The 26,949-nt window shown below is 46.6% G+C and overlaps 1 protein-coding gene across 2 annotated transcripts in view; it reads left to right on the forward strand.

Annotated features, from left to right (window-relative positions):
* The window catches only part of ACOXL (acyl-CoA oxidase like), a 990,492-nt gene that overhangs the window by 202,402 nt on the left and 761,141 nt on the right, over nt 1–26,949 (forward strand). For both annotated transcript variants that reach the window (XM_063918088.1, XM_063918087.1), the window contains exons 6-7: nt 3,710–3,824; nt 12,893–12,979. In XM_063918088.1, the coding sequence (XP_063774158.1) occupies nt 3,710–3,824; nt 12,893–12,979 (202 nt within the window). The remainder of the gene's footprint in view (nt 1–3,709; nt 3,825–12,892; nt 12,980–26,949) is intronic.

Below are 26,949 nucleotides of genomic sequence, written 5' to 3' on the forward strand. Positions count from 1 at the left end.
CGAGGAGGAAGCCCTATGCACGGCCTCAACATCGGCCGCAACACGAGCAATCTTAAAGATACCATCAGCATCCTCCAAATTTTGGAAAATCTAACATGGAAAACTTCATACATATTAGGAACAGCGGACGACAAATCATTATATACATGCATCACACATGAAGCAGGGTGCATACACACCCGACATTATCTTTCTACCCAAACTTCGATTCCGAACCAACAAATTAACTTTATTATGGCGAACACCGAATTTATTTTAACTTTTAACTCATAACTACTTCTGGTATAATGACAAATTTTACCTTCAAAAATGCGGCACCGCTATGGGCACGCCCCTAGCCCCAAGTTATGCTAACCTCTTTGTGTCAAAATGGGAGGACGACACCATCTGGACAGAAAACATTTTTTCAGAAAATCTGATTTGTTGGCACCGTTACATAGATGACGTGATGTTCATTTGGGATGGACCAGAAGAAAAATTACAACTATTCATAGAGTACATTAACAATAACTCATTAAATTTGTCTTTTACCACAACAACCAGCAAATAAAAAGTCATTTTTCTAGATCTTGAAATCTTCATTGAACATCAGAAAATAAAAACCAGAACACATTTTAAAGAAGTCAATGGAAACAACGCACTCCCTACTCATAGTAATCACTACAGACAATGGATCAAAAATATTCCTGGAGGCCAATTACAAAGATTAAGAAGAAATTGCACAGACGATAACACGTTTCTAGAACAAAGTGAATTTTTGAAAAACAACTTCGTGGAAAAAGGGTACTCCAACTTGGACATTCAAAAACACATTGATAGGTTAAAACATACTGATAGACAAGAACTAATCAAGTACAAAGACAAAAAAGAAAACCCTATCAATTTGCCCTTCATCACCCAATATAGCAGCAACACAATAATAGTGGAAAAGATGATACGTAAACATTGGCATATCCTACAATTAGACGAGACACTGAAACATATACTACCAGAACAACCCAAGATAATTTACCGACGAGCACAATCTATAAAACAAACAATAACAAAAAGTCATCTACACCAACAAGGTATAAAAGAACATGATCTTATCAACAAAGGATTTAGACAGTGTCTTAACTGCAAAGCATGTGATATAAGTAATAGAACAACCAAAAATAAAACCAGCTTCTCATCAACAGTCACTGGAAAGATCTATCAAATAAACTAAGTACTGAGTTGTGACACAGAAGGGGTAATTTACCTCTTACAATGCCCATGCAACTTTCAGTACGTGGGACAAACAAAACGAAAAGCAAAGGTCAGATTCGCAGAACACATCAACAACATAAAAAAAGAATTGACTACACATAACGTCTCAAAACATTATTCAGAAGTTCACAATAAAAACCCAACTGGAACAAAATTCATAGTAATTAAAAAAATTCATGCAAATTGGAGAGGTGGAAACATCTCTGAAGAACTCAAAATGGTAGAAACTAAATGGATCTTTGATTTAAAAACCTTGACCCCAAAAGGCTTAAACGTAGAAATCGAACTCAACTCATTCCTTAGAAAACAATAGCACAAAATAGGATAAATATAAAAAACACTATTCATAATAAAGTATACATTAATTTTAGAAATAAGAGAAAACAACTATTTTCAGCGGTACTTGACACATTCATTTTAAACTCTTTTTATCCTGCCCTCTAACAGTGTGAAATCCAGCACATGGAAATCCAGCACCAAAAAATGAGGTCATTTCCACCCGGAAGTTCCGGTATCTTTTAATATAAATAAAACTAAATTAAATGAACTTTTTATTAATTTCACTCCTCGAAAAAGTGCATTGAAGTGCATGAAACGCGTCGGAGATCACACATATATCAAGGAGGAAGCCCTATGCACGGCCTCAACATCGGCCGCAACACGAGCAGAGGAGACATCAGCTGCACCTGAAGCCGGGATCAACATCTCACCAGCGCACAGCCCGCAGGACGCAGCGGGACTCGTAAGCGCTGCCAGCCCCGTCAACAGCCGCAGAAGAGGACACATCAGAGCCGTAGTGCTCTCAGCGGCCCCGGAGCTATAAGTACAGGGAAAGGTAGGAAACCACCGGTAAATCAGGACAATTAAAAAAACAAGTGTTGCTGGCTACCTCCTTCACCCAAATTCACTCAAAAGAGTGTAAACATTATACCACTAATAATTTCTCTTTTTTTACAGGTACCGCTTTTCATAATTTTATATTTATAAATTTAATGTACACACTTATTCAATACTAATAGCGCTTTCTTTTAAAACATCACAATAGATAGTGCATAACAAACTTTAGACACCCAAAAGTTATTACCCAAATATACAGATACTGCCCCATATCAGGTGTCCAAAGTCATACGTGTATTATTCATTTACAATATATTTTCACCTACACGCAAGCACTTATGATGTCTTGTTCCTTTTTTTCACAATTTCTTGTGCTCTTAATAAACACAGCCATGACTAATACGTGAGTAACAGGGTCATTTTATCCAACATTGGAAATCCTAAACATCACTGGCTGATACATATTTATTTTATTTAGAAATTCTGTGTATGATGTTTGCTTATTGTAATGTGTGACCTATTTACCTTGTTTTCTTGAGAGTATTATTGTAAGTAGCCTCTCAGCTACTATTATCTCGTGTGTACATTCATTGTAGCGATATGTATCACTATTACTGTGTGAACAAAGAGATAGCAATTTGTAATTTTAATGTATATCAATAAAACTTAATAAAATAATTTTTAATTACAAAGAGTTCCCCAGCAAACAGCCTTCTTTTCTGTCTTAATTGCTAATATCCATAGGGTAACTGTGAATGCCGGTAATCCACTGATTTGCCTCCAGTGCCGCGTAATTCTACACAGCCGCTTTGATTTGCAGAGCGCTGGTGGGTGTCTCGGTACAAATCCCGGTGGCAGCGACATTTGCACATTCTCAGAGTATCTGTGCACAAATCCACAGCTGCGGCAGCATTAGCGCACAGCTCTGTGCACAGATACATGAGATCTAATGTAACCAGGCTGTAATTTACCTGAGCCCACATCCCAAATCCCATAAGGATGCGTGCTCAGTACAAAGATTGCTATGATCCGCAGACATCGGCATTGCCTCCACCTCTGAGTCAGGCCCTATGTCTCTCATATTCTTCTCTGTGTCCTGTATTACTTCTCTCCTGTGTAATCTCTCACATCTATTCTTTCTCTCTCATTCCTTCTCTTATATTGGGGAAAATGTAATAGGTTGCGAGAATCCGAAAGCAAGAGACTTTGCGAGATTTCTCCTGTTTTTTTAAAGAGGCAATAATTTGAATGGGAAAACCAGGTGGATTTTCCCATGTAAATGATTACCACATAAAAAAAAACCAGTACTCTCACTTTCTGTTTCCCTCATACCTGTTTATCTTGTACGCTACGCGCACTCTACCTCTCTCTCACTCACACTCTCTCCCCCCCCCTCCCCCCCTCTCTCTCTCTCTTCCCCCTCTCTGACTCTCTCCCCCTCTCTTTTTATCCCCCTCTCGTTCTCTTTCCCTCTCCTTTCATTCTCGCTACCTCTCTTCTCTCACTCTGACTCTTCCATCTCGCTCTCTCTGACACCCCCCCCCCCCTTCCCCTCTCTCTGTCTGCTTTATATTATCTTCCGTTGTCTCTTCCAAACAAATGTTTTCTTTTTTTGTCACTGCAGGAGTTCATCATCAACACCCCTTGTGAAAATGCAGAGAAGATGTATATTGGTAATGCAATGAAAGGAAATTATGCTGCGTTATTTGCACAACTCATCATAAATGGAAAGTCTCAAGGTTTGTGCTAATAATCCTCAGTGCATCATTAACATATCCCAGATCTTATCCCAGATACTTCCATAAAATGTGGAAAGATGCCAAACGTAGCTACTGTATGTCAAGGCAACTTGTAAAATACTGTTCAGGTTGCATGTGCGCAATACATATTTTCCTATGTTCAAAGAACACAATGTCTGGCCATGTGTGTAGCAGTGTACATTGTGCATGCAGAAGATTGCTCTGATCTGTCACATAACAAGATTATGGGGTATATGCAATTAGCGGCGAATCGCGGCAAATTATCGGCCGTTTTTCAATTCGACACAATTCGACAGTCTAATTTCGGCAAGTGGGTGCCGAAATTGACCATATGCAATAAAAAACGGATTCGACAGTCCCGCTGCCGAAAAACAGCCGATTTGACGGATTGGTTCCGTTTTTTTAAAAACGGGGAAAAACACGGGAAAAAATGGCGTGGGGTCCTCCCTTCAAAGCATAACCAGCCTCGGGCTCTTCGAGCTGGTCCTGGTTCTAAAAATCCGGGGTAAAAATGGACAGGGGATCCCCCGTATTTTTAAAACCAGCACCGGGCTCTGCACCTGGTGCAAAAAATACGGGGGACAAAAAGAGTAGGGGTCCCCCGTATTTTTACACCAGCATCGGGCTCCACTAGCTGGACAGATAATGCCACAGCCGTGGGTCACTTTTATACAGTGCCCTGCGGCCGTGGCATTAAATATCCAACTAGTCACCCCTGGCCGGGGTACCCTGGGGGAGTGGGGACCCCTTCAATCAAGGGGTCCCCCCCCCCCAGCCACCCAAGGGCCAGGGGTGAAGCCCGAGGCTGTCCCCCCCCCCATCCAAGGGCTGCGGATGGGAGGCTGATAGCCTTGAGAAAATGTAAAGAATATTGTTTTTTCCTGTAGTACTACAAGTCCCAGCAAGCCTCCCCGCAAGCTGGTACTTGGAGAACCACAAATACCAGCATGCGGGAGAAAAACGGGCCCGCTGGTACCTGTAGTACTACTGGAAAAAAAATACCCAAATAAAAACAGGAGACACACACCTTGAGAGTAAAACTTTATTGCACACCTGCCGACACACACATAATTACTTTTATTCTCCTACCATTTGAGTCTTTCCAGCTTTCTGTGCGGTCCCAGACATTGAATTTTCTTTATTTTCTCTATCGTCCTAGTGGATGCTGGGGTTCCTGAAAGGACCATGGGGAATAGCGGCTCCGCAGGAGACAGGGCACAAAAAGTAAAGCTTTTCCAGATCAGGTGGTGTGCACTGGCTCCTCCCCCTATGACCCTCCTCCAGACTCCAGTTAGATTTTTGTGCCCGGCCGAGAAGGGTGCAATCTAGGTGGCTCTCCTAAAGAGCTGCTTAGAAAAAGTTTAGCTTAGGTTTTTTATTTTACAGTGAGTCCTGCTGGCAACGAGGGACTGAGGGGAGAAGAAGTGAACTCACCTGCGTGCAGGATGGATTGGCTTCTTGGCTACTGGACATCAGCTCCAGAGGGACGATCACAGGTACAGCCTGGATGGTCACCGGAGCCGCGCCGCCGGCTCCCTTGCAGATGCTGAAGTCAGAAGAGGTCCAGAATCGGCGGCTGAAGACTCCTGCAGTCTTCTAAAGGTAGCGCACAGCACTGCAGCTGTGCGCCATTTTCCTCTCAGCACACTTCACACGCAGTCACTGAGGGTGCAGGGCGCTGGGGGGGGGGGCGCCCTGGGAGGCAAATGTAACCTATATAAAGGCTAAAAATACCTCACATATAGCCCCCAGAGGCTATATGGAGATATTTAACCCCTGCCTGGATTCACTAAATAGCGGGAGACGAGCCCGCCGGAAAAGGGGCGGGGCCTATCTCCTCAGCACACGGCGCCATTTCCTCTCACAGCTCCGCTGGTCAGGACGGCTCCCAGGTCTCTCCCCTGCACTGCACTACAGAAACAGGGTAAAACAGAGAGGGGGGGCAAATTTATGGCGATATTTTGATATATATAAAGCAGCTATAAGGGAGCACTTATTATAAGGCTATCCCTGTTATATATAGCGCTTTTGGTGTGTGCTGGCAAACTCTCCCTCTGTCTCCCCAAAGGGCTAGTGGGTCCTGTCTTCGTTAGGAGCATTCCCTGTGTGTCTGCTGTGTGTCGGTACGTGTGTGTCGACATGTATGAGGACGATATTGGTGTGGAGGCGGAGCAATTGCCAAATATGAGGATGTCACCCCCTAGGGAGTCGACACCAGAATGGATGCCTTTAATTATGGAACTACGGGATAGTGTCAACACGCTAAAGCAGTCGTTTGACGACATGAGACGGCCGGACAATCAATTAGTGCCTGTCCAGGCGACTCAAACACCGTCAGGGGCTGTGAAACGCCCTTTGCCTCAGTCGGTCGACACAGACCCAGACACAGGCACTGACTCCAGTGGTGACGGTGACGAATCAACCGTATTTTCCAGTAGGGCCACACGTTATATGATTTTGGCAATGAAGGAGGCGTTACATTTAGCTGATACTACAGGTACCACTAAACAGGGTGTTATGTGGGGTGTGAAAAAACTACCTATAGTTTTTCCTGAATCAGAAGAATTAAATGACGTGTGTAATGAAGCGTGGGTTGCCCCTGATAAAAAGCTGATAATTTCAAAGAAATTATTGGCATTATACCCTTTCCCGCCAGAGGTTAGGGAGCGCTGGGAAACACCTCCTAGGGTGGACAAGGCGCTAACACGCTTATCTAAACAAGTGGCGTTACCCTCTCCTGAGACGGCCGCACTTAAAGATCCATCAGATAGGAGGATGGAAAATATCCAAAAAAGTATATACACACATGCAGGTGTTATACTACGACCAGCTATAGCGACTGCCTGGATGTGCAGTGCTGGGGTAGTTTGGTCAGAGTCCCTGATTGAAAATATTGATACCCTGGACAGGGACAATATTTTACTGTCGTTAGAACAAATAAAGGATGCATTTCTTTATATGCGTGATGCACAGAGGGATATCTGCACACTGGCATCACGGGTAAGTGCTATGTCCATTTCGGCCAGAAGAGCTTTATGGACGCGACAGTGGACAGGCGATGCGGATTCAAAACGACATATGGAAGTTTTGCCGTATAAAGGGGAGGAGTTATTTGGAGTCGGTCTATCAGATTTGGTGGCCACGGCTACAGCCGGGAAATCCACCTTTCTACCTCAAGTCACTCCCCAACAGAAAAAGGCACCGACTTTTCAACCGCAGCCCTTTCGTTCCTTTAAAAATAAGAGAGCAAAGGGCTATTCATATCTGCCACGAGGCAGAGGTCGAGGGAAGAGACAGCAACAGGCAGCTCCTTCCCAGGAACAGAAGCCTTCCCCGGCTTCTACAAAAGCCTCAGCATGACGCTGGGGCTTCTCAAGCGGACTCGGGGACGGTGGGTGGTCGTCTCAAAAATTACAGCGCGCAGTGGGCTCACTCGCAGGTAGATCCCTGGATCCTGCAGATAATATCTCAGGGGTACAGGTTGGAATTAGAGACAGATCCACCTCGCCGTTTCCTGAAGTCTGCTTTACCAACGTCCCCCTCCGAAAGGGAGACGGTTTTGGAAGCCATTCACAAGCTGTACTCTCAGCAGGTGATAGTCAAGGTACCTCTTCTACAACAAGGGAAGGGGTATTATTCCACTCTTTTTGTGGTACCGAAGCCGGATGGCTCGGTAAGGCCTATTCTAAATCTGAAGTCCTTGAACCTGTACATAAAGAAGTTCAAGTTCAAGATGGAGTCACTCAGAGCAGTGATAGCGAACCTGGAAGAGGGGGACTTTATGGTATCCTTGGACATCAAGGATGCGTATCTCCACGTTCCAATTTACCCCTCACACCAGGGGTACCTCAGGTTCGTTGTACAAAACTGTCACTATCAGTTTCAGACGCTGCCGTTCGGATTGTCCACGGCACCTCGGGTCTTTACAAAGGTAATGACCGAGATGATGATTCTTCTTCGAAGAAAAGGCATATTAATTATCCCATACTTGGACGATCTCCTAATAAGGGCAAGGTCCAGAGAACAGCTAGAGATGGGATTAGCACTGTCGCAAGAAGTGCTAAAACAGCACGGGTGGATTCTGAATATTCCAAAATCCCAGTTAATGCCGACAACTCGTCTGCTGTTCCTAGGGATGATTCTGGACACGGTTCAGAAAAAGGTTTTTCTCCCGGAGGAAAAAGCCAAGGAGTTATCCGAGCTTGTCAGGAACCTCCTAAAACCAGGAAAGGTGTCTGTACATCAATGCACAAGAGTCCTGGGAAAAATGGTGGCTTCTTACGAAGCAATTCCATTCGGCAGATTCCACGCAAGAATTTTCCAAAGGGATCTGTTGGACAAATGGTCAGGGTCGCATCTTCAGATGCACCTGCGGATAACCCTGTCTCCAAGGACAAGGGTGTCTCTTCTGTGGTGGTTGCAGAGTGCTCATCTATTGGAGGGCCGCAGATTCGGCATACAGGATTGGATCCTGGTGACCACGGACGCCAGCCTGAGAGGCTGGGGAGCAGTCACACAAGGAAGAAACTTCCGGGGAGTATGGACGAGCCTGGAAACGTCTCTTCACATAAACATTCTGGAACTAAGAGCAATATACAATGCTCTAAGCCAGGCAGAACCTCTGCTTCAGGGAAAACCGGTGTTGATCCAGTCGGACAACATCACGGCAGTCGCCCATGTGAACAGACAGGGCGGCACAAGAAGCAGGAGTGCAATGGCAGAAGCTGCAAGGATTCTTCGCTGGGCAGAGAATCATGTGATAGCACTGTCAGCAGTGTTCATCCCGGGAGTGGACAACTGGGAAGCAGACTTCCTCAGCAGACACGATCTTCACCCGGGAGAGTGGGGACTTCATCCAGAAGTCTTCCACTTGCTGGTAACCCGTTGGGAAAGACCAATGGTGGACATGATGGCGTCTCGCCTCAACAAAAAACTGGACAGGTATTGCACCAGGTCAAGAGATCCGCAGGCAATAGCTGTGGACGCGCTGGTAACGCCTTGGGTGTACCAGTCGGTGTATGTGTTTCCTCCTCTGCCTCTCATACCAAAAGTATTGAGAATTATACGGCAAAGAGGCGTAAGGACGATACTAGTGGTTCCGGATTGGCCAAGAAGGACTTGGTACCCGGAACTTCAAGAGATGATCACGGAAGATCCGTGGCCTCTACCTCTAAGGAGGGACTTGCTTCAGCAGGGTCCCTGTCTGTTTCAAGACTTACCGCGGCTGCGTTTGACGGCATGGCGGTTGAACGCCGGATCCTAAAGGAAAAAGGCATGCCGGAAGAAGTCATTCCTACTTTGATTAAAGCAAGGAAGGAAGTAACCGTGCAACATTATCACCGAATTTGGCGAAAATATGTTGCGTGGTGCGAAGATCGGAGTGCTCCGACGGAGGAATTTCAACTGGGTCGATTCCTACATTTCCTGCAATCAGGATTGTCTATGGGTCTCAAATTGGGATCTATTAAGGTTCAAATTTCGGCCCTGTCGATTTTCTTTCAAAAAGAATTGGCTTCAGTCCCTGAAGTCCAGACCTTTGTTAAGGGAGTGCTACATATACAGCCTCCTGTGGTGCCTCCAGTGGCACCGTGGGATCTCAATGTGGTTTTGGACTTTCTAAAATCTCATTGGTTTGAACCACTAAAGAAGGTGGATTTGAAATATCTCACATGGAAAGTGACCATGCTTCTAGCCCTGGCTTCGGCCAGGAGAGTGTCAGAACTGGCAGCTTTATCTTACAAAAGCCCATATCTGATTTTCCATTCGGACAGGGCAGAACTGCGGACTCGTCCGCATTTTCTCCCTAAGGTGGTGTCAGCATTTCATCTGAACCAGCCTATTGTAGTGCCTGCGGCTACAAGTGACTTGGAGGACTCCAAGTTACTGGACGTTGTCAGAGCATTAAAAATATATATTGCAAGGACAGCTGGAGTCAGAAAATCTGACTCGTTGTTTATATTGTATGCACCCAACAAGATGGGTGCTCCTGCGTCTAAGCAGACGATTGCTCGTTGGATCTGTAGCACAATCCAACTTGCACATTCTGTGGCAGGCCTGCCACAGCCTAAATCTGTAAAGGCCCACTCCACAAGGAAGGTGGGCTCATCTTGGGCGGCTGCCCGAGGGGTCTCGGCATTACAACTTTGCCGAGCAGCTACGTGGTCAGGGGAGAACACGTTTGTAAAATTTTACAAATTTGATACTCTGGCTAAGGAGGACCTGGAGTTCTCTCATTCGGTGCTGCAGAGTCATCCGCACTCTCCCGCCCGTTTGGGAGCTTTGGTATAATCCCCATGGTCCTTTCAGGAACCCCAGCATCCACTAGGACGATAGAGAAAATAAGATTTTACTTACCGATAAATCTATTTCTCGGAGTCCGTAGTGGATGCTGGGCGCCCATCCCAAGTGCGGATTATCTGCAATAATTGTACATAGTTATTGTTAACTAATTCGGGTTATTGTTGAAGGAAGCCATCTTTCAGAGGCTCCGCTGTTATCATACTGTTAACTGGGTTTAGATCACAAGTTGTACGGTGTGATTGGTGTGGCTGGTATGAGTCTTACCCGGGATTCAAAATCCTCCCTTATTGTGTACGCTCGTCCGGGCACAGTACCTAACTGGAGTCTGGAGGAGGGTCATAGGGGGAGGAGCCAGTGCACACCTCCTGATCTGGAAAAGCTTTACTTTTTGTGCCCTGTCTCCTGCGGAGCCGCTATTCCCCATGGTCCTTTCAGGAACCCCAGCATCCACTACGGACTCCGAGAAATAGATTTATCGGTAAGTAAAATCTTATTATTTAGTTCTGATATTCTGACATGGGATAGCTGAACCTATTGGAGCAGGTATACTCCCACAAAGATCTTTTCAATCCAATATTGGAGTAATTTTTGGATCATTAAGGGAGTAAACATATTTTCGCCCCTCTACATTTTTATCGCCCCAAAATTTGAAGCAATTATTTACATTCGCCTTCTCCCTTTTTATCGAGTATATCTTAATAAAAGTTAAGTATTAATTTACTCATATTTTCATAATTTCATCACTTTCTTATATATATAATTTTTCAAAGCGTGCCCTGGAAAAGGCATATAGCTGCTTTTGTCTTTTGTTCTTTCTTAAGACCACCCTTTTCGACACACACATACTTACCTATGTTGACCCGCCGACTGCCACGTCTCCTGATCCGATGATCCGGGGTACCTGTGAATCAAATTATACTCACCTCAATCCAGTGTCCAGATATAAATCCTCGTACTTGGCAAAAAAAGAAAACGAACAGCCGGACCAGCGGACTGAAAGGGGTCCCATGTTTACACATGAGACCCCTTTCCCCGAATGCCGGGACACCACGTGACTCCTGTCACACAGGTCCCTTCAGCCAATCAGTAAGCGCTACTTCGTTGCACTCACCTGATTGGCTGTATGCGCGTGTGACCTCAGACAGCGCATCGCAAAGCCTCTCCATTACTTTCAATGGTGGGAACTTTGCGGGTAGCGGTGGGGTTACCCGCGGTCAGCCGCTGACCGCGGGTGACCTCACCGCTGACGCAAAGTTCCCACCATTGAGTATAATGGAGAGGCTTTGCGAGGCGCTGTCTGACAGTTCAGACGTGCAGCCAATCAGCAGAGTGCCAGGACGTTGCGCTCGCTGATTGGCTGAAGGGACCTCTGTGACAGCAGTCACGTGGTGTCCCGGCATTCGGGGAAAGGGGTCTCATTTGTAAACATGGGACCCCTTTCAGTACGTTTGGTGCGGGTGTTCGGTTTGTTGTTTTGCCAAGTACGTGGATTATAATCTGGACCCTGGATCAGGTGAGTATAATTATCTTTTATTTTCAGGTACCCGTGAATTCTACTTGGAGAAGAGGACCGACTGCTTCGTGTCAACATAGGTAAGTATGTTTGTGTCGGCAGGTGTGCAATAAAGTTTTACTCTCAAGGCGTGTGTCTCCTGTTTTTATTTGGGTATTTTTTTCCCAGTAGTACTACAGATACCAGCGGGCCCGTTTTTCTCCCGCATGCTGGTACTTGTGGTTCTCCAAGTACCAGCTTGCGGGGGAGGCTTGCTGGGACTTGTAGTACTACTGGAAAAAACAATATTCTTTACATTTTCTCAAGGCTATCAGCCTCCCATCCGCAGCCCTTGGATGGGGGGGACAGCCTCAGGCTTCACCCCTGGCCCTTGGGTGGCTGGGGGGGAAACCCCTTGATTGAAGGGGTCCCCACTCCCCCAGGGTACCCCGGCCAGGGGTGACTAGTTGGATATTTAATGCCACGGCCGCAGGGCACTGTATAAAAGTGACCCCCGGCTGTGGCATTCTGTCCAGCTAGTGGAGCCTGATGCTGGTGTAAAAAATACGGGGGACCCCTACTCTTTTTGTCCCCCGTATTTTTTGCACCAGCACCAGGCGCAGAGCCCGGTGCTGGTTTTAAAAATACGGGGGATCCCCTGTCCATTTTTCCCCCGGATTTTTAGAACCAGGACCAGCTCGAAGAGCCCGAGGCTGGTTATGCTTTGGAGGGGGGACCCCACGCCATTTTTTTTCGGGATTTTACCATTCCATTTAAAAAAAATAATAATAATATTTTTACAAATATATAAATAATACTTGTGCCTCCCAAAAAGACAAACCAAGTACCTAATCCCTTCTAATATAAATAGATATGCTATTACCAATAAAAAAAAACACCAAAAAAAACATGTTTTAATTTTTTTTTATTAGATTCACCCACCAAAGTGTGGCGGATTGAAAATAACGAATTTACTGTTTAAAAGCACTGTTGTCGAATTTCCAAACTTCAATTGAATATACTTTTGTCGAATTGCCGCATTTGTACCATTGCAGAAAAGTCGAATTTGACAAATGTCGTATTTCAAAAAGTCGAATTTGGAAAGTATGTTTTTTTGACGGAAAGTACTGAATTGCATTGTCGATTTTTTTTTTTTGGCGGAAAAGTCCCGTTTTTCGACAATTTCGGGAATTCGACCGCAATTGCATATACCTATGTATCTCTGATGTTTATATTTCCTTGTGATTTCCTCTAGGTCCGCATTGTTTCATTGTCCCTATACGTGACCGAAATGGAAATACTTATCCAGGAGTAGGAGCAGTGGATATGATGTATAAAGAAGGTAGCAGTGTTTTTTTTTTTTTTTTTTTTATTCAAATACATGATATTGAAAAGGATTTATGTCCAGAAGATGACATGTAGATAAGCCACAGAGTTATAAGCTTATGGTGGCTGCTGTAAGTCATTATGCCGTCTATTCTACATAAGAGAAGCCTTCAGTTATGCTTGTCAGCAATCTGGACAAGGAATACTCAGGATGTCACTCCTTTAGCGAAGTAAGAAATTACCAACTGTGCTGGTAAACATTTTTTAACAAGGGGCATATCATGAATGCATCGTACCCACCAGGTGAAAACTGAAGGAACCAAAAGGTTTAGAATCTCTCAGGAGGACAGACTAGTATGGGTGCCAGTGCCACATACATGCCATCCCCTCTTGCTGCCAGCATGTCATGTGATACAAAGGGGGAGCATGAGGCAGAGTACAGTGTAGAGAGCAGAGGGGCATTCCAGAGACTCTTCATGCACTCCATCACAGGCCATCTAACTGTGGTTGTCATGGTAATCGTTCTAAATCATTAATAGCCTCCATAAACAAACCAAGGAAATGTTATCAAGCGTCTCCTTTTAGCTTCCTCAGTGGTCTGTGTACACACCCTCTAAATGAACTGAACTGACCTTTGCAGTAGACCTATTCTAAAAAGAACGCAAGTTTGTATCTGGAACAAACCATGTTGCTATGCAAGGGGAAGAAATACATGTATATTTTTTTCTGTGCAGGGTAAATAGTCTGCTTTTGCATGTACCCCACAAATGTTAACTTTATTTTTACAGTGCAATTTAGATTTCAGTTTGGACACACCCCACCCAAATTTAACGCTCTCTGTTATATGTGCTCCACCTGCAGTGCAACATGGTTTTGCCCAGTTGCTTACTCTTTTGGTTTTCGTCCACATCTGAATAACCCCCAGTGTGCATTCTTAAAAATAAAAAAAATAAGAATTTACTTACCGATAATTCTATTTCTCGGAGTCCGTAGTGGATGCTGGGGTTCCTGAAAGGACCATGGGGAATAGCGGCTCCGCAGGAGACAGGGCACAAAAAAAAGTAAAGCTTTACTAGGTCAGGTGGTGTGCACTGGCTCCTCCCCCTATGACCCTCCTCCAGACTCCAGTTAGGTACTGTGCCCGGACGAGCATACACAATAAGGGAGGCATTTTGAATCCCGGGTAAGACTCATACCAGCCACACCAATCACACCGTACAACTTGTGATCTAAACCCAGTTAACAGTATGACAACAGAAAGGGCCTCTTAAAGATGGCTCCTTAACAATAACCCGAATTAGTTAACAATAACTATGTACAAGTATTGCAGATAATCCGCACTTGGGATGGGCGCCCAGCATCCACTACGGACTCCGAGAAATAGAATTATCGGTAAGTAAATTCTTATTTTCTCTATCGTCCTAAGTGGATGCTGGGGTTCCTGAAAGGACCATGGGGATTATACCAAAGCTCCCAAACGGGCGGGAGAGTGCGGATGACTCTGCAGCACCGAATGAGAGAACTCCAGGTCCTCCTTTGCCAGGGTATCAAATTTGTAAAATTTTACAAACGTGTTCTCCCCCGACCACGTAGCTGCTCGGCAGAGTTGTAATGCCGAGACCCCTCGGGCAGCCGCCCAAGATGAGCCCACCTTCCTTGTGGAGTGGGCTTTTACAGTTTTAGGCTGTGGCAGGCCTGCCACAGAATGTGCAAGTTGAATTGTGTTACAAATCCAACGAGCAATCGACTGCTTAGAAGCAGGTGCGCCCAACTTGTTGGGTGCATACAATATAAACAGCGAGTCAGATTTTCTGACTCCAGCCGTCCTTGAAATGTATATTTTTAAGGCTCTGACAACGTCCAACAACTTGGAGTCCTCCAAGTCGCTAGTGGCCGCAGGCACCACAATAGGTTGGTTCAGATGAAATGCTGATACCACTTTAGGGAGAAAATGCGGACGAGTCCGCAGTTCTGCCCTATCCGAATGGAAGATTAGATAAGGACTTTTATAAGATAAAGCCGCCAATTCAGATACTCTCCTGGCAGAGGCCAGGGCTAGTAACATAGTCACTTTCAATGTGAGATATTTCAAATCCACCTTTTTCAATGGTTCAAACCAATGGGATTTGAGGAAATCTAAAACTACATTTAGATCCCACGGTGCCACCGGAGGCACCACAGGAGGCTGTATATGCAGTACTCCCTTGACAAAAGTCTGGACCTCAGGGACAGAGGCCAATTCTTTTTGGAAGAATATTGACAGGGCCGAAATTTGAACCTTAATGGATCCCAATTTGAGACCCATAGATAATCCTGATTGCAGGAAATGTAGGAAACGACCCAGTTGGAATTCCTCCGTCGGAACACTCCGATCCTCGCACCACGCTACATATTTTCGCCAAATGCGGTGATAATGTTTCACGGTGACTTCCTTCCGTGCCTTAATCAAGGTAGGAATGACTTCTTCTGGAATGCCTTTCCCTTTTAGGATCTGGCGTTCAACCGCCATGCCTTCAAACGCAGCCGCGGTAAGTCTTGAAAAAGACAGGGACCCTGTTGTAGCAGGTCCCTTCTCAGAGGTAGAGGCCACGGTTCGTCCGTGAGCATCTCTTGAAGTTCCGGATACCAAGTCCTTCTCGGCCAATCCGGAACCACTAGTATTGTTCTTACTCTTCTTTGCCGTATGATCTTCAATACCTTTGGTATGAGCGGCAGAGGAGGAAACACATACACTGACTGGTACACCCAAGGAGTTACCAGTGCATCCACAGCTATTGCCTGTGGATCTCTTGACCTGGCGCAATATTTGTCCAGTTTCTTGTTGAGGCGAGACGCCATCATGTCTACAATTGGTCTTTCCCAACGGTCTATTAACATGTTGAAGACTTCTGGATGTAGACCCCACTCTCCCGGATGAAGATCGTGTCTGCTGAGGAAGTCTGCTTCCCAGTTGTCCACGCCCGGGATGAACACTGCTGACAGTGCTATCACGTGATTCTCCGCCCAGCGAAGAATCTTGGCAGCTTCTGCCATTGCACTCCTGCTTCTTGTGCCGCCCTGCCTGTTTACATGGGCGACCGCCGTGATGTTGTCCGACTGAATCAACACCGGCTTTCCTTGCAGGAGAAGTTCCGCCTGGCTTAGAGCATTGTAGATTGCTCTTAGTTCCAGAATGTTTATGTGAAGAGACTTTTCCAGACTCGTCCATACTCCCTGGAAGTTTCTTCCTTGTGTGACTGCTCCCCAGCCTCTCAGGCTGGCGTCCGTGGTCACCAGGATCCAATCCTGAATGCCGAATCTGCGGCCTTCTAATAGGTGAGCCTTCTGCAACCACCACAGAAGTGACACCCTTGTCTTTGGTGACAGGGTTATTCGCAGGTGCATCTGCAGATGCGACCCTGACCATTTGTCCAACAGATCCCTTTGGAATATTCTTGCATGGAATCTGCCGAATGGCATTGCTTCGTAAGAAGCCACCATTTTTCCCAGGACTCTTGTGCATTGATGTACTGACACCTTTCCTGGTTTTAGGAGGTTCCTGACCAGATCGGATAACTCCTTGGCTTTTTCCTCTGGAAGGAAAACCTTTTTCTGAACCGTGTCCAGAATCATTCCTAGGAACAGCAGACGAGTTGTCGGGATTAAATGGGATTTTGGAATATTCAGAATCCACCCGTGTTGTCTTAGCACCTCTTGAGATAGTGCTAAAGCTGTCTCCAGCTGTTCTCTGGACCTTGCCCTTATTAGGAGATCGTCCAAATATGGGATAACTAATACGCCTTTTCTTCGAAGAAGAATCATCATCTCGGCCATTACCTTGGTAAAGACCCGAGGCGCCGTGGACAATCCGAACGGCAGCGTCTGAAACTGATAGTGACAGTTTTGAACAATGAACCTGAGGTACCCCTGGTGTGCGGGGTAAATCGGAACGTGTAGATACGCATCCTTGATGTCCAAGGATACCATAAAGTCCCCTTCTTCCAGGTTCGCTATCACTGCTCTGAGTGACTCCATCTTGAACTTGAACTTTTTTATGTAGAGGTTCAAGGACTTCAGATTTAGAATAGGCCTTACCGAGCCATCCGGCTTCGGTACCACAAATAGAGTGGAATAATACCCCTTTCCTTGTTGTAATAGGGGTACTTTGACTATCACTTGCTGAGCGTACAGCTTGTGAATGGCTTCCAACACCCTCTCCCTTTCGGAAGAGACGGTTGGTAAAGCAGACTTCAGGAAACGATGAGGAGGATCCGTCTCTAATTCCAACCTGTACCCCTGAGATATTATCTGCAGGATCCAGGGGTCTACCTGCGAGTGAGCCCACTGCGCGCTGTAATTTTTGAGACGGCCCCCCACTGTCCCCGAGTCCGCTTGAGAGGCCCCAGCGTCATGCTGAGGTTTTTGCAGGAGCCGGGGAGGGCTTCTGTTCCTGGGAAGGAGCTGCCTGTTGGTGTCTCTTCCCTCTTCCTCTGCCTCGTGGCAGGTACGACAAGCCCTTTGCTCTCTTATTTTTGTAGGAGCGAAAGGGCTGCGGTTGAAAGGTCGGTGCCTTTCTCTGTTGGGGAGTGACTTGAGGTAAAAAAGTGGATTTCCCGGCAGTAGCCGTGGCCACCAAGTCTGATAGACCAACTCCAAATAACTCCTCCCCTTTATACGGCAAAACCTCCATGTGACGTTTTGAATCCGCATCGCCTGTCCACTGTCGTGTCCATAAGGCTCTTCTGGCTGAAATGGACATAGCACTCACCCGAGATGCCAGTGTGCAAATATCCCTCTGTGCATCACGCATGTAGATAAATGCATCCTTTATTTGTTCTAACGACAGTAAAACATTGTCCCTATCTAGGGTATCAATATTTTCAATCAGGGATTCTGACCAAACTACTCCAGCACTGCACATCCAGGCAGTTGCTATAGCTGGTCGTAGTATAACACCTGCATGTGTGTATATATTCTTTTGAATAACTTCCATCTTTCTATCTGATGGATCCTTAAGTGCGGCCGTCTCAGGAGAGGGTAACGCCACTTGTTTGGATAAGCGTGTGAGCGCCTTGTCCACCTTAGGGGGTGTTTCCCAGCGCGCCCTAACCTCTGGCGGGAAAGGGTATAATGCCAATAACTTTTTTGAAATTATCAACTTTTTATCAGGAGCAACCCACGCTTCATCACACACGTCATTTAATTCTTCTGATTCAGGAAAAACTGTTTGTAGTTTTTTCACACCATACATAATACCCTGTTTTACGGTATCTGTAGTATCAGCTAAATGTAACGTCTCCTTCATTGCCAAAATCATATAACGTGTGGCCCTACTGGAAAATACGTTTGAATTTCTACCGTCGTCACTGGAATCAGTGCCCGTGTCTGGGTCTGTGTCGACCGACTGAGGCAAAGGGCGTTTTACAGCCCCTGACGGTGTTTGAGGCGCCTGGACAGGCATTAATTGATTGTCCGGCCGCCTCATGTCCTCAACTGACTGTTTAAGGGAAGATAAACCATCACGTAATTCCACAAATAAAGGCATCCATTCTGGTGTCGACCCCCTGGGGGGTGACATCTGCATATTTGGCAATTGCTCCGCCTCCACACCAATATCGTCCTCATACATGTCGACACCACGTACCGACACACACCGCAAACTCACAGGGAATGCTCTAATGAAGACAGGACCCACTAGCCCTTTTGGGGAGACAGAGGGAGAGTCTGCCAGCACACACCACAAAGCGCTATATATACAAAGGATATCCTTATATTAAGTGCTCCCTTATAGCTGCTTTAATATATAATATATATAGCCATTAATGTGCCCCCCCTCTCTGTTTTACCCTGTTTCTGTAGTGCAGTGCAGGGGAGAGACCTGGGAGCCGTCCTGACCAGCGGAGCTGTGACAGAAAATGGCGCCGTGTGCTGAGGAGATAGGCCCCGCCCCTTTTTCGGCGGGTTCTTCTCCCGCTATTTTTCCAGTCAGGCAGGGGTTAAATATCTCCATATAGCCCCTATGGGCTATATGTGAGGTATTTTTAGCCTTGTATAAGGTTTATATTTGCCTCTCAGAGCGCCCCCCCCCAGCGCTCTGCACCCTCAGTGACTGCCCAGTGAAGTGTGCTGAGAGGAAAATGGCGCACAGCTGCAGTGCTGTGCGCTACCTTATGAAGACTGAGGAGTCTTCAGCCGCCGGTTTCCGGACCTCTTCACGCTTCAGCATCTGCAAGGGGGTCGGCGGCGCGGCTCCGGGACCGGACTCCACGGCTGGGCCTGTGTTCGATCCCTCTGGAGCTAATGGTGTCCAGTAGCCAAGCAGCAAATCCACTCTGCATGCAGGTGAGTTTACTACTTTCCCCCTAAGTCCCACGTTGCAGTGATCCTGTTGCCAGCAGGACTCACTGTAAAGAAAAAAACCTAAACTAAACTTTCTCTAAGCAGCTCTTTAGGAGAGCCACCTAGATTGCACCCTTCTCGTTCGGGCACAAAATCTAACTGGAGTCTGGAGGAGGGTCATAGGGGGAGGAGCCAGTGCACACCACCTGACCTAGTAAAGCTTTACTTTTTTTTGTGCCCTGTCTCCTGCGGAGCCGCTATTCCCCATGGTCCTTTCAGGAACCCCAGCATCCACTTAGGACGATAGAGAAAATGACATTAACCCCTTCACTGTGAAGGGTAAGCTTGACTCATCCTGGTGCTGTACAGTGAAACTGTTGAGGAGGATGCTGATCCAGAAGTGATGCCAGCGTGCACATGTCACTTTTGTAGAAAAAAAATGAATGAAAACTGTGGCTGTAGGAATTGTAAGTGACTCCATCTCCCCAACCATGACACCTAGAAAGATGAGAGACCCCTCATTTAGTGTCCACATAAAAGCTAACGGGCCTGATTTGGAGGTGGATGCAGTTGGATTTGCTATGGCAGTTTTTTTCAGACTTGCAGTTGTGTAAAATGAAACGCTATTTTCTGCCTACCCCTTATGTACCAGTGCAAAAGAGCACAAGCGCTGAGACGCCCACTTTCATTGTCCATGGACAGTGCAATTGCGATGGTGTTTCTGAACACCATTTGGGCACTATTGCGTGCACCATCAACACTTGCAACAGCCTATGGACTGCTCTGTGTTTCCTTCTTTAAATTTGTCTAAACATAGCCACTGTGCTTGTGGGTCTGCATTTGGGATTGCAGTAGCGTTCACCCCCGTGACACTTCCATAACATGGCCATGAGACAACCTTTTATTACAAACACTTACTGCCACCTCCCTGGAATGCACAGGAATGCCCATGATTGTGCGCCGCCAACTCTATTGCAAGCTGCCCTACACACAATCGTGGTCTCTGCATATAGTCAAGGTATGCATGCACCATAGAGGTTTTCCGAACATTTTGCGCATGTGCAGTAGCCAATAATCACTCAACTGCGCAAACATCGACACTGCATCCATCTCTGAATCAGGTCCAATGTTATTAAACCCCTGCGTTACAGAAAATCCTAGAATACATAGTGGTACAGATGTGTCCTCTTACATCCTTGCCGAAGTTGCGCTAAGTAGCTTTTGAAGTCGCGCCGTGACGGGACTCGGTAGCGGTGAGCATCTTTTCTCTATCGTCCTAGTGGATGCTGGGGTTCCTGAAAGGACCATGGGGAATAGCGGCTCCGCAGGAGACAGGGCACAAAAGTAAAGCTTTCCGATCAGGTGGTGTGCACTGGCTCCTCCCCCTATGACCCTCCTCCAAGCCAGTTAGATTTTTGTGCCCGGCCGAGAAGGGTGCAATCTAGGTGGCTCTCCTAAAGAGCTGCTTAGAAAAGTTTAGCTTAGGTTTTTTATTTTACAGTGAGTCCTGCTGGCAACAGGATCACTGCAACGAGGGACTTAGGGGAGAAGAAGTGAACTCACCTGCGTGCAGGATGGATTGGCTTCTTGGCTACTGGACATCAGCTCCAGAGGGACGATCACAGGTACAGCCTGGATGGTCACCGGAGCCTTGCCGCCGGCCCCCTTGCAGATGCTGAAATAAGAAGAGGTCCAGAATCGGCGGCAGAAGACTCCTCAGTCTTCTAAAGGTAGCGCACAGCACTGCAGCTGTGCGCCATTTTCCTCTCAGCACACTTCACACGGCAGTCACTGAGGGTGCAGGGCGCTGGGAGGGGGGCGCCCTGGGAGGCAAATGAAAACCTATTTTGGCTAAAAATACCTCACATATAGCCTCCGGAGGCTATATGGAGATATTTAACCCCTGCCAGAATCCGTTAAGAGCGGGAGACGAGGCCGCCGAAAAAGGGGCGGGGCCTATCTCCTCAGCACACAGCGCCATTTTCCCTCACAGAAAGGCTGGAGGGAAGGCTCCCAGGCTCTCCCCTGCACTGCACTACAGAAACAGGGTTAAAACAGAGAGGGGGGGCACTAATTTGGCGTTAGAAATATATAAAAAAGATGCTATAAGGGAAAACACTTATATAAGGTTGTCCCTATATAATTATAGCGTTTTTGGTGTGTGCTGGCAAACTCTCCCTCTGTCTCTCCAAAGGGCTAGTGGGTCCTGTCCTCTATCAGAGCATTCCCTGTGTGTGTGCTGTGTGTCGGTACGTGTGTGTCGACATGTAGGAGGACGATGTTGGTGAGGAGGCGGAGCAATTGCCTGTAATGGTGATGTCACTCTCTAGGGAGTCGACACCGGAATGGATGGCTTATTTAGGGAATTACGTGATAATGTCAACACGCTGCAAGGTCGGTTGACGACATGAGACGGCCGACAAACAATTAGTACCGGTCCAGACGTCTCAAAAACACCGTCAGGGGTTTTAAAACGCCCGTTTACTTTAGTCGGTCGACACAGACAGGGACACTGAATCCAGTGTCGACGGTGAATAAACAAACGTATTCCTTATTAGGGCCACACGTTAAAGGCAATGAAGGAGGTGTTACATATTTCTGATACTACAAGTACCACAAAAGAGGGTATTATGTGGGATGTGAAAAAACTACCATAGTTTTTCCTGAATCAGATAAATTAAATAAAGTGTGTGATGATGCGTGGGTTCCCCCCGATAGAAAATTATGGGCGGTATACCCTTTCCCGCCAGAAGTTAGGGCGCGTTGGGAAACACCCCTTAGGGTGGATAAGGCGCTCACACGCTTATCAAAACAAGTGGCGGTACCGTCTATAGATAGGGCCGTCCTCAAGGACCAGCTGACAGGAGGCTGGAAAATATCATAAAAAGTATATACACACATACTGGTGTTATACTGCGACCAGCGATCGCCTCAGCCTGGATGTGCAGAGCTGGGGTGGCTTGGTCGGATTCCCTGACTAAAAATATTGATACCCTTGACAGGGACAGTATTTTATTGACTATAGAGCATTTAAAGGATGCATTTCTATATATGCGAGATGCACAGAGGGATATTTGCACTCTGGCATCAAGAGTAAATGCGATGTCCATAACTGCCAGAAGATGTTATGGACACGACAGGGGTCAGGTGATGCAGATTCCAAACGGCACAAAGGTGTATTGCCGTATAAAGGAAGAGGAGTTATTTGGGGTCGGTCCATCGGACCTGGTGGCCACGGCAACTGCTGGAAAATCCACCGTTTTTACCCTAAGTCACATCTCTGCAGAAAAAGACACCGTCTTTTCAGCCTCAGTCCTTTCGTCCCTATAAGATCATATCTGCCCAGGGATAGAGGAAAGGGAAGAAGACTGCAGCAGGCAGCCCATTCCCAGGAACAGAAGCGTTCCACCGCTTCTGACAAGTTCTCAGCATGGCGCTGAGACCGTACAGGACCCCTGGATCCTACAAGTAGTATCCCAGGGGTACAGATTGGAATGTCGAGACGTTTCCCCTTCGCAGGCTCCTGAAGTCTGCTTTACCAAGGTCTCCCTCCGACAAGGAGGCAGTATGGGAAAAAATTCACAAGCTGTATTCCCAGCAGGTGATAATTAAATTACCCCTCCTACTACAAGAAAAGGGGTATTATTCCACACTATATTGTGGTACTGAAGCCAGAAGGCTAGGTGAGACTTATTCTAAATCTAAAAAATTTTTGAACACTTACAAAGGTTCAAATCAAGATGGAGTCACTCAGAGCAGTGATAACGAACAGGAAGAAGGGGACTATATAGTGTCCCGGGACATCAGGGATGCTTACCTCTATGTCCCAAATTTGCCCTTCTCACTAAGGGTACCTCAGGTTCGTGGTGCAGAACTGTCACTATCAGTTTCAGACGCTGCCGTTTGGATTGTCCACGGCACCCCGGGTCTTTACTAAGGTAATGGCCGAAATGATGATTCTTCTTCGAAGAAAAGGCGTCTTAATTATCCCTTACTTGGACGATCTCCTGATAAGGGCATAGTCCAGGGAACAGTTGGAGGTAGGAGTAGCACTATCTCGGATACTGCTACAACAGCACGGGTGGATTCTAAATATTCCAAAATCGCAGCTGATCCCGACGACACGTCTGCTGTGCCTAGGGATGATTCTGGACACAGTCCAGAAAAAGGTGTTTCTCCCGAAAGAGAAAGCCAGGGAGTTATCCGAGCTAGTCAGGAACCTCCTAAAAACAGTGCATCATTGCACAAGGGTCCTGGTAGAAAATGGTGGCTTCCTACGAAGCAATTCCATTCGGCAGATTTCACGCAAGAACTTTTCAGTGGGATCTGCTGGACAAATGGTCCGGATCGCATCTTCAGATGCATCAGCGGATAACCCTATATCCAAGGACAAGGGTGTCTCTCCTGTGGTGGTTATAGAGTGCTCATCTTCTAGAGGGCCGCAGATTCGGCATTCAGGATTGGATGCTGGTGACCACGGAGCCCAGCCCGAGAGGCTGGGGAGCAGTCACACAAGGAAAAAATTTCCAGGGAGTGTGATCAAGTCTGGAGACTTTTCTCCACATAAATATACTGGAGCTAAGGGTAAATTTATAATGCTCTAAGCTTAGCAAGACCTCTGCTTCAAGGTCAGCCGGTATTGATCCAGTGGGAAAAACATCACGGCAGTCGCCCACGTAAACAGACAGGGCGAAACAAGAAGCAGGAGGGCAATGGCAAAAACTGCAAGGACTTTTCGCTGGGCGGAAAATCATGTGATAGCACTGTCAGCAGTGTTTCATCCCGGGAATGGAAACTGGGAAGCAGACTTCCTCAGCAGGCACGACCTCCACCCGGGAGAGTGGAAACTTCATCGGGAAGTTTTTTCCACATGATTGTAAACCGTTGGGAAATACCAAAGGTGGACATGATGGCGTCCCGTCTGAACAAAAAACGGGACAGGTATTGCGCCAGGTCAAGAGACCCTCAGGCAATAGCTGTGGACGTTCTGGTAACACCGTGGGTGTACCAGTCGGTGTATGTGTTCCCTCCTCTGCTTCTCATACCTAAGGTGCTGAGAATTATAAGACGTAGAGGAGTAAGAACTATACTCATGGCTCCGGATTGGCCAAGAAGGACTTGGTACCCGGAACTTCAAGAGATGTTTACAGAGGTCTTATGGCCTCTGCCGCTAAGAAGGGACTTGCTTCAGCAAGTACCATGTCTGTTCCAAGACTTACCGCAGCTGCGTTTGTTGGCATGGCGGTGGAACGCCGGATCCTAAGGGAAAAAGGCATTCCGGAAGAGGTCATTCCTACCCTGGTCAAAGCCAGAAAGGAGGTGACCGCACAACATTATCACCACATGTGGCGAAAATATGTTGCGTGGTGTGAGGCCAGGAAGGCCCCACAAAGAAATTTCAACTCGGTCGATTCCTGCATTTCCTGCAAACAGGAGTGTCTATGGGCCTCAAATTGGGGTCCATTAAGGTTCAAATTTCGGCCCTGTCAATTTTCTTCCAGAAAGAATTGGCTTCAGTTCCTGAAGTCCAGAACTTTGTCAAGGGAGTATTGCATATACAACCCTCTTTTGTGCCTCCAGTGGCACTGTGGGATCTCAACGTAGTTCTGGGATTCTTCAAATCACATTGGTTTAAAACCAGTCAAATCTGTGGATTTGAAGCATCTCACATGAAAAGTGACCATGTTCTTGGCCCTGGCCTGGACCAGGCGAGTGTCAAATTGGTGGTTTTTTTCTCAAAAAAGCCCATATTTGTTTGTCCATTCGGACAGGGCAGAGCTGCGGACTCGTCCCCAGTTCTCTCCCTAAGGTGGTGTCAGTGTTTCACCTGAACCAGCTTATTGTGGTGCCTTGCACCTACTAGGGACTTGGAGGACTCCAAGTTGCTAGATGTTGTCAGGGCCCTGAAAATAAAGGTTCCAGGACGGCTGGAGTCAGGAAAACTGACTTGCTGTTATCCTGTATGCACCCAACAAACTGGGTGCTCTTGCTTTTAAGCAGACTATTGCTAGTTGGATGTGTAATACAATTCAGCTTGCACATTCTGTGGCAGGCCTGCCACAGCCAAAATATGTAAATGCCCATTCCACAAGGAAGGTGGGCTCATCTTGGGCGGCTGCCCGAGGGGTCTCGGCTTTACAACTTTGCCGAGCGGTTATTTAGTCAGGGGCAAACACGTTTGTAAAATCCTACAAATTTGATACCCTGGCTAAGGAGGACCTGGAGTTCTCTCATTCGGTGCTGCAGAGTCATCCGCACTCTCCCGCCCGTTTGGGAGCTTTGGTATAATCCCCATGGTCCTTTCAGGAACCCCAGCATCCACTAGGACGATAGAGAAAATAAGAATTTACTTACCGATAATTCTATTTCTCGGAGTCCGTAGTGGATGCTGGGCGCCCATCCCAAGTGCGGATTATCTGCAATACTTGTACATAGTTACAAAAATCGGGTTATTATTGTTGTGAGCCATCTTTTCAGAGGCTCCGCTGTTATCATACTGTTAACTGGGTTTAGATCACAAGTTGTACGGTGTGGCTGGTATGAGTCTTACCCGGGATTCAAAATTCCTCCCTTATTGTGTACGCTCGTCCGGGCACAGTACCTAACTGGCTTGGAGGAGGGTCATAGGGGGAGGAGCCAGTGCACACCACCTGATCGGAAAGCTTTACTTTTGTGCCCTGTCTCCTGCGGAGCCGCTATTCCCCATGGTCCTTTCAGGAACCCCAGCATCCACTACGGACTCCGAGAAATAGAATTATCGGTAAGTAAATTCTTATTTTTTTTTTCCTTTCAAATTGCATCTTAGACACACAGTAATGTAATATGACGCACAAGAAGCTTCTGCTGATTAAAATGATATACGGCATGTCTATATTCGGAGTGCCACGAAATGCCACGTTACAGTGTTTTCCAGGAAAACACTGTAGCATAGCATTTTGTATGCAAATACAGTCGCAGCCACAAAAAAAATAATAATGCAAAAACACACGCTCAGCACTACAGAGTCACATGGCACTCACACAATGGGGGTAATTCCGAGTTGATCGCAGCAGCAAATTTGTTAGCAGTTGGGCAAAACCATGTGCACTGCAGGTGTGGCAGATATAACATTTGCAGAGAGAGTTAGATTTGGGTGGGGTGTGTTCAAACTGAAATCTAAATTGTAGTGTAAAAATAAAGCAGCCAGTATTTACCCTGCACAGAAACAAAATAACGCACCCAAATCTAACTCTCTGCAAATGTTATATCTGCCCCCCCTGCAGTGCACATGGTTTTACCCAACTGCTAACAAATTTGATGCTGCGATCAACTCGGAATTACCCCCATTATGTGTAATGCGACTTGTAGCCCACGGAGCAAAGATGTAAGAGGGAACATCTGTAGATCCCCCCCATCCCTCCTCATAGGCTAGCATCCAATAATTAAGGGGCACACAATTTCGTGGTGGAGTCCCTTAGTGCTGATTGGGCCTAATTCAAGTTTGTACTCAATGGCCGATGGTCACGCAACAGAACAATTATCGGCAAACTGCGCATGTGCTGTGATCGGAATGAGAATGCGTGAGGGTGCCGCTGCGATCCTGCTCACACTGAGGACTTTGTTGCTGAGTGATGGACAGGAAGCTGTGGCAAATCTACGTAGCCATAGACCAAACCCTTTAGCTTTGAT

The sequence above is a fragment of the Pseudophryne corroboree genome, chromosome 4, assembly GCF_028390025.1.
Source record: "Pseudophryne corroboree isolate aPseCor3 chromosome 4, aPseCor3.hap2, whole genome shotgun sequence".
Taxonomy (NCBI): domain Eukaryota; kingdom Metazoa; phylum Chordata; class Amphibia; order Anura; family Myobatrachidae; genus Pseudophryne; species Pseudophryne corroboree.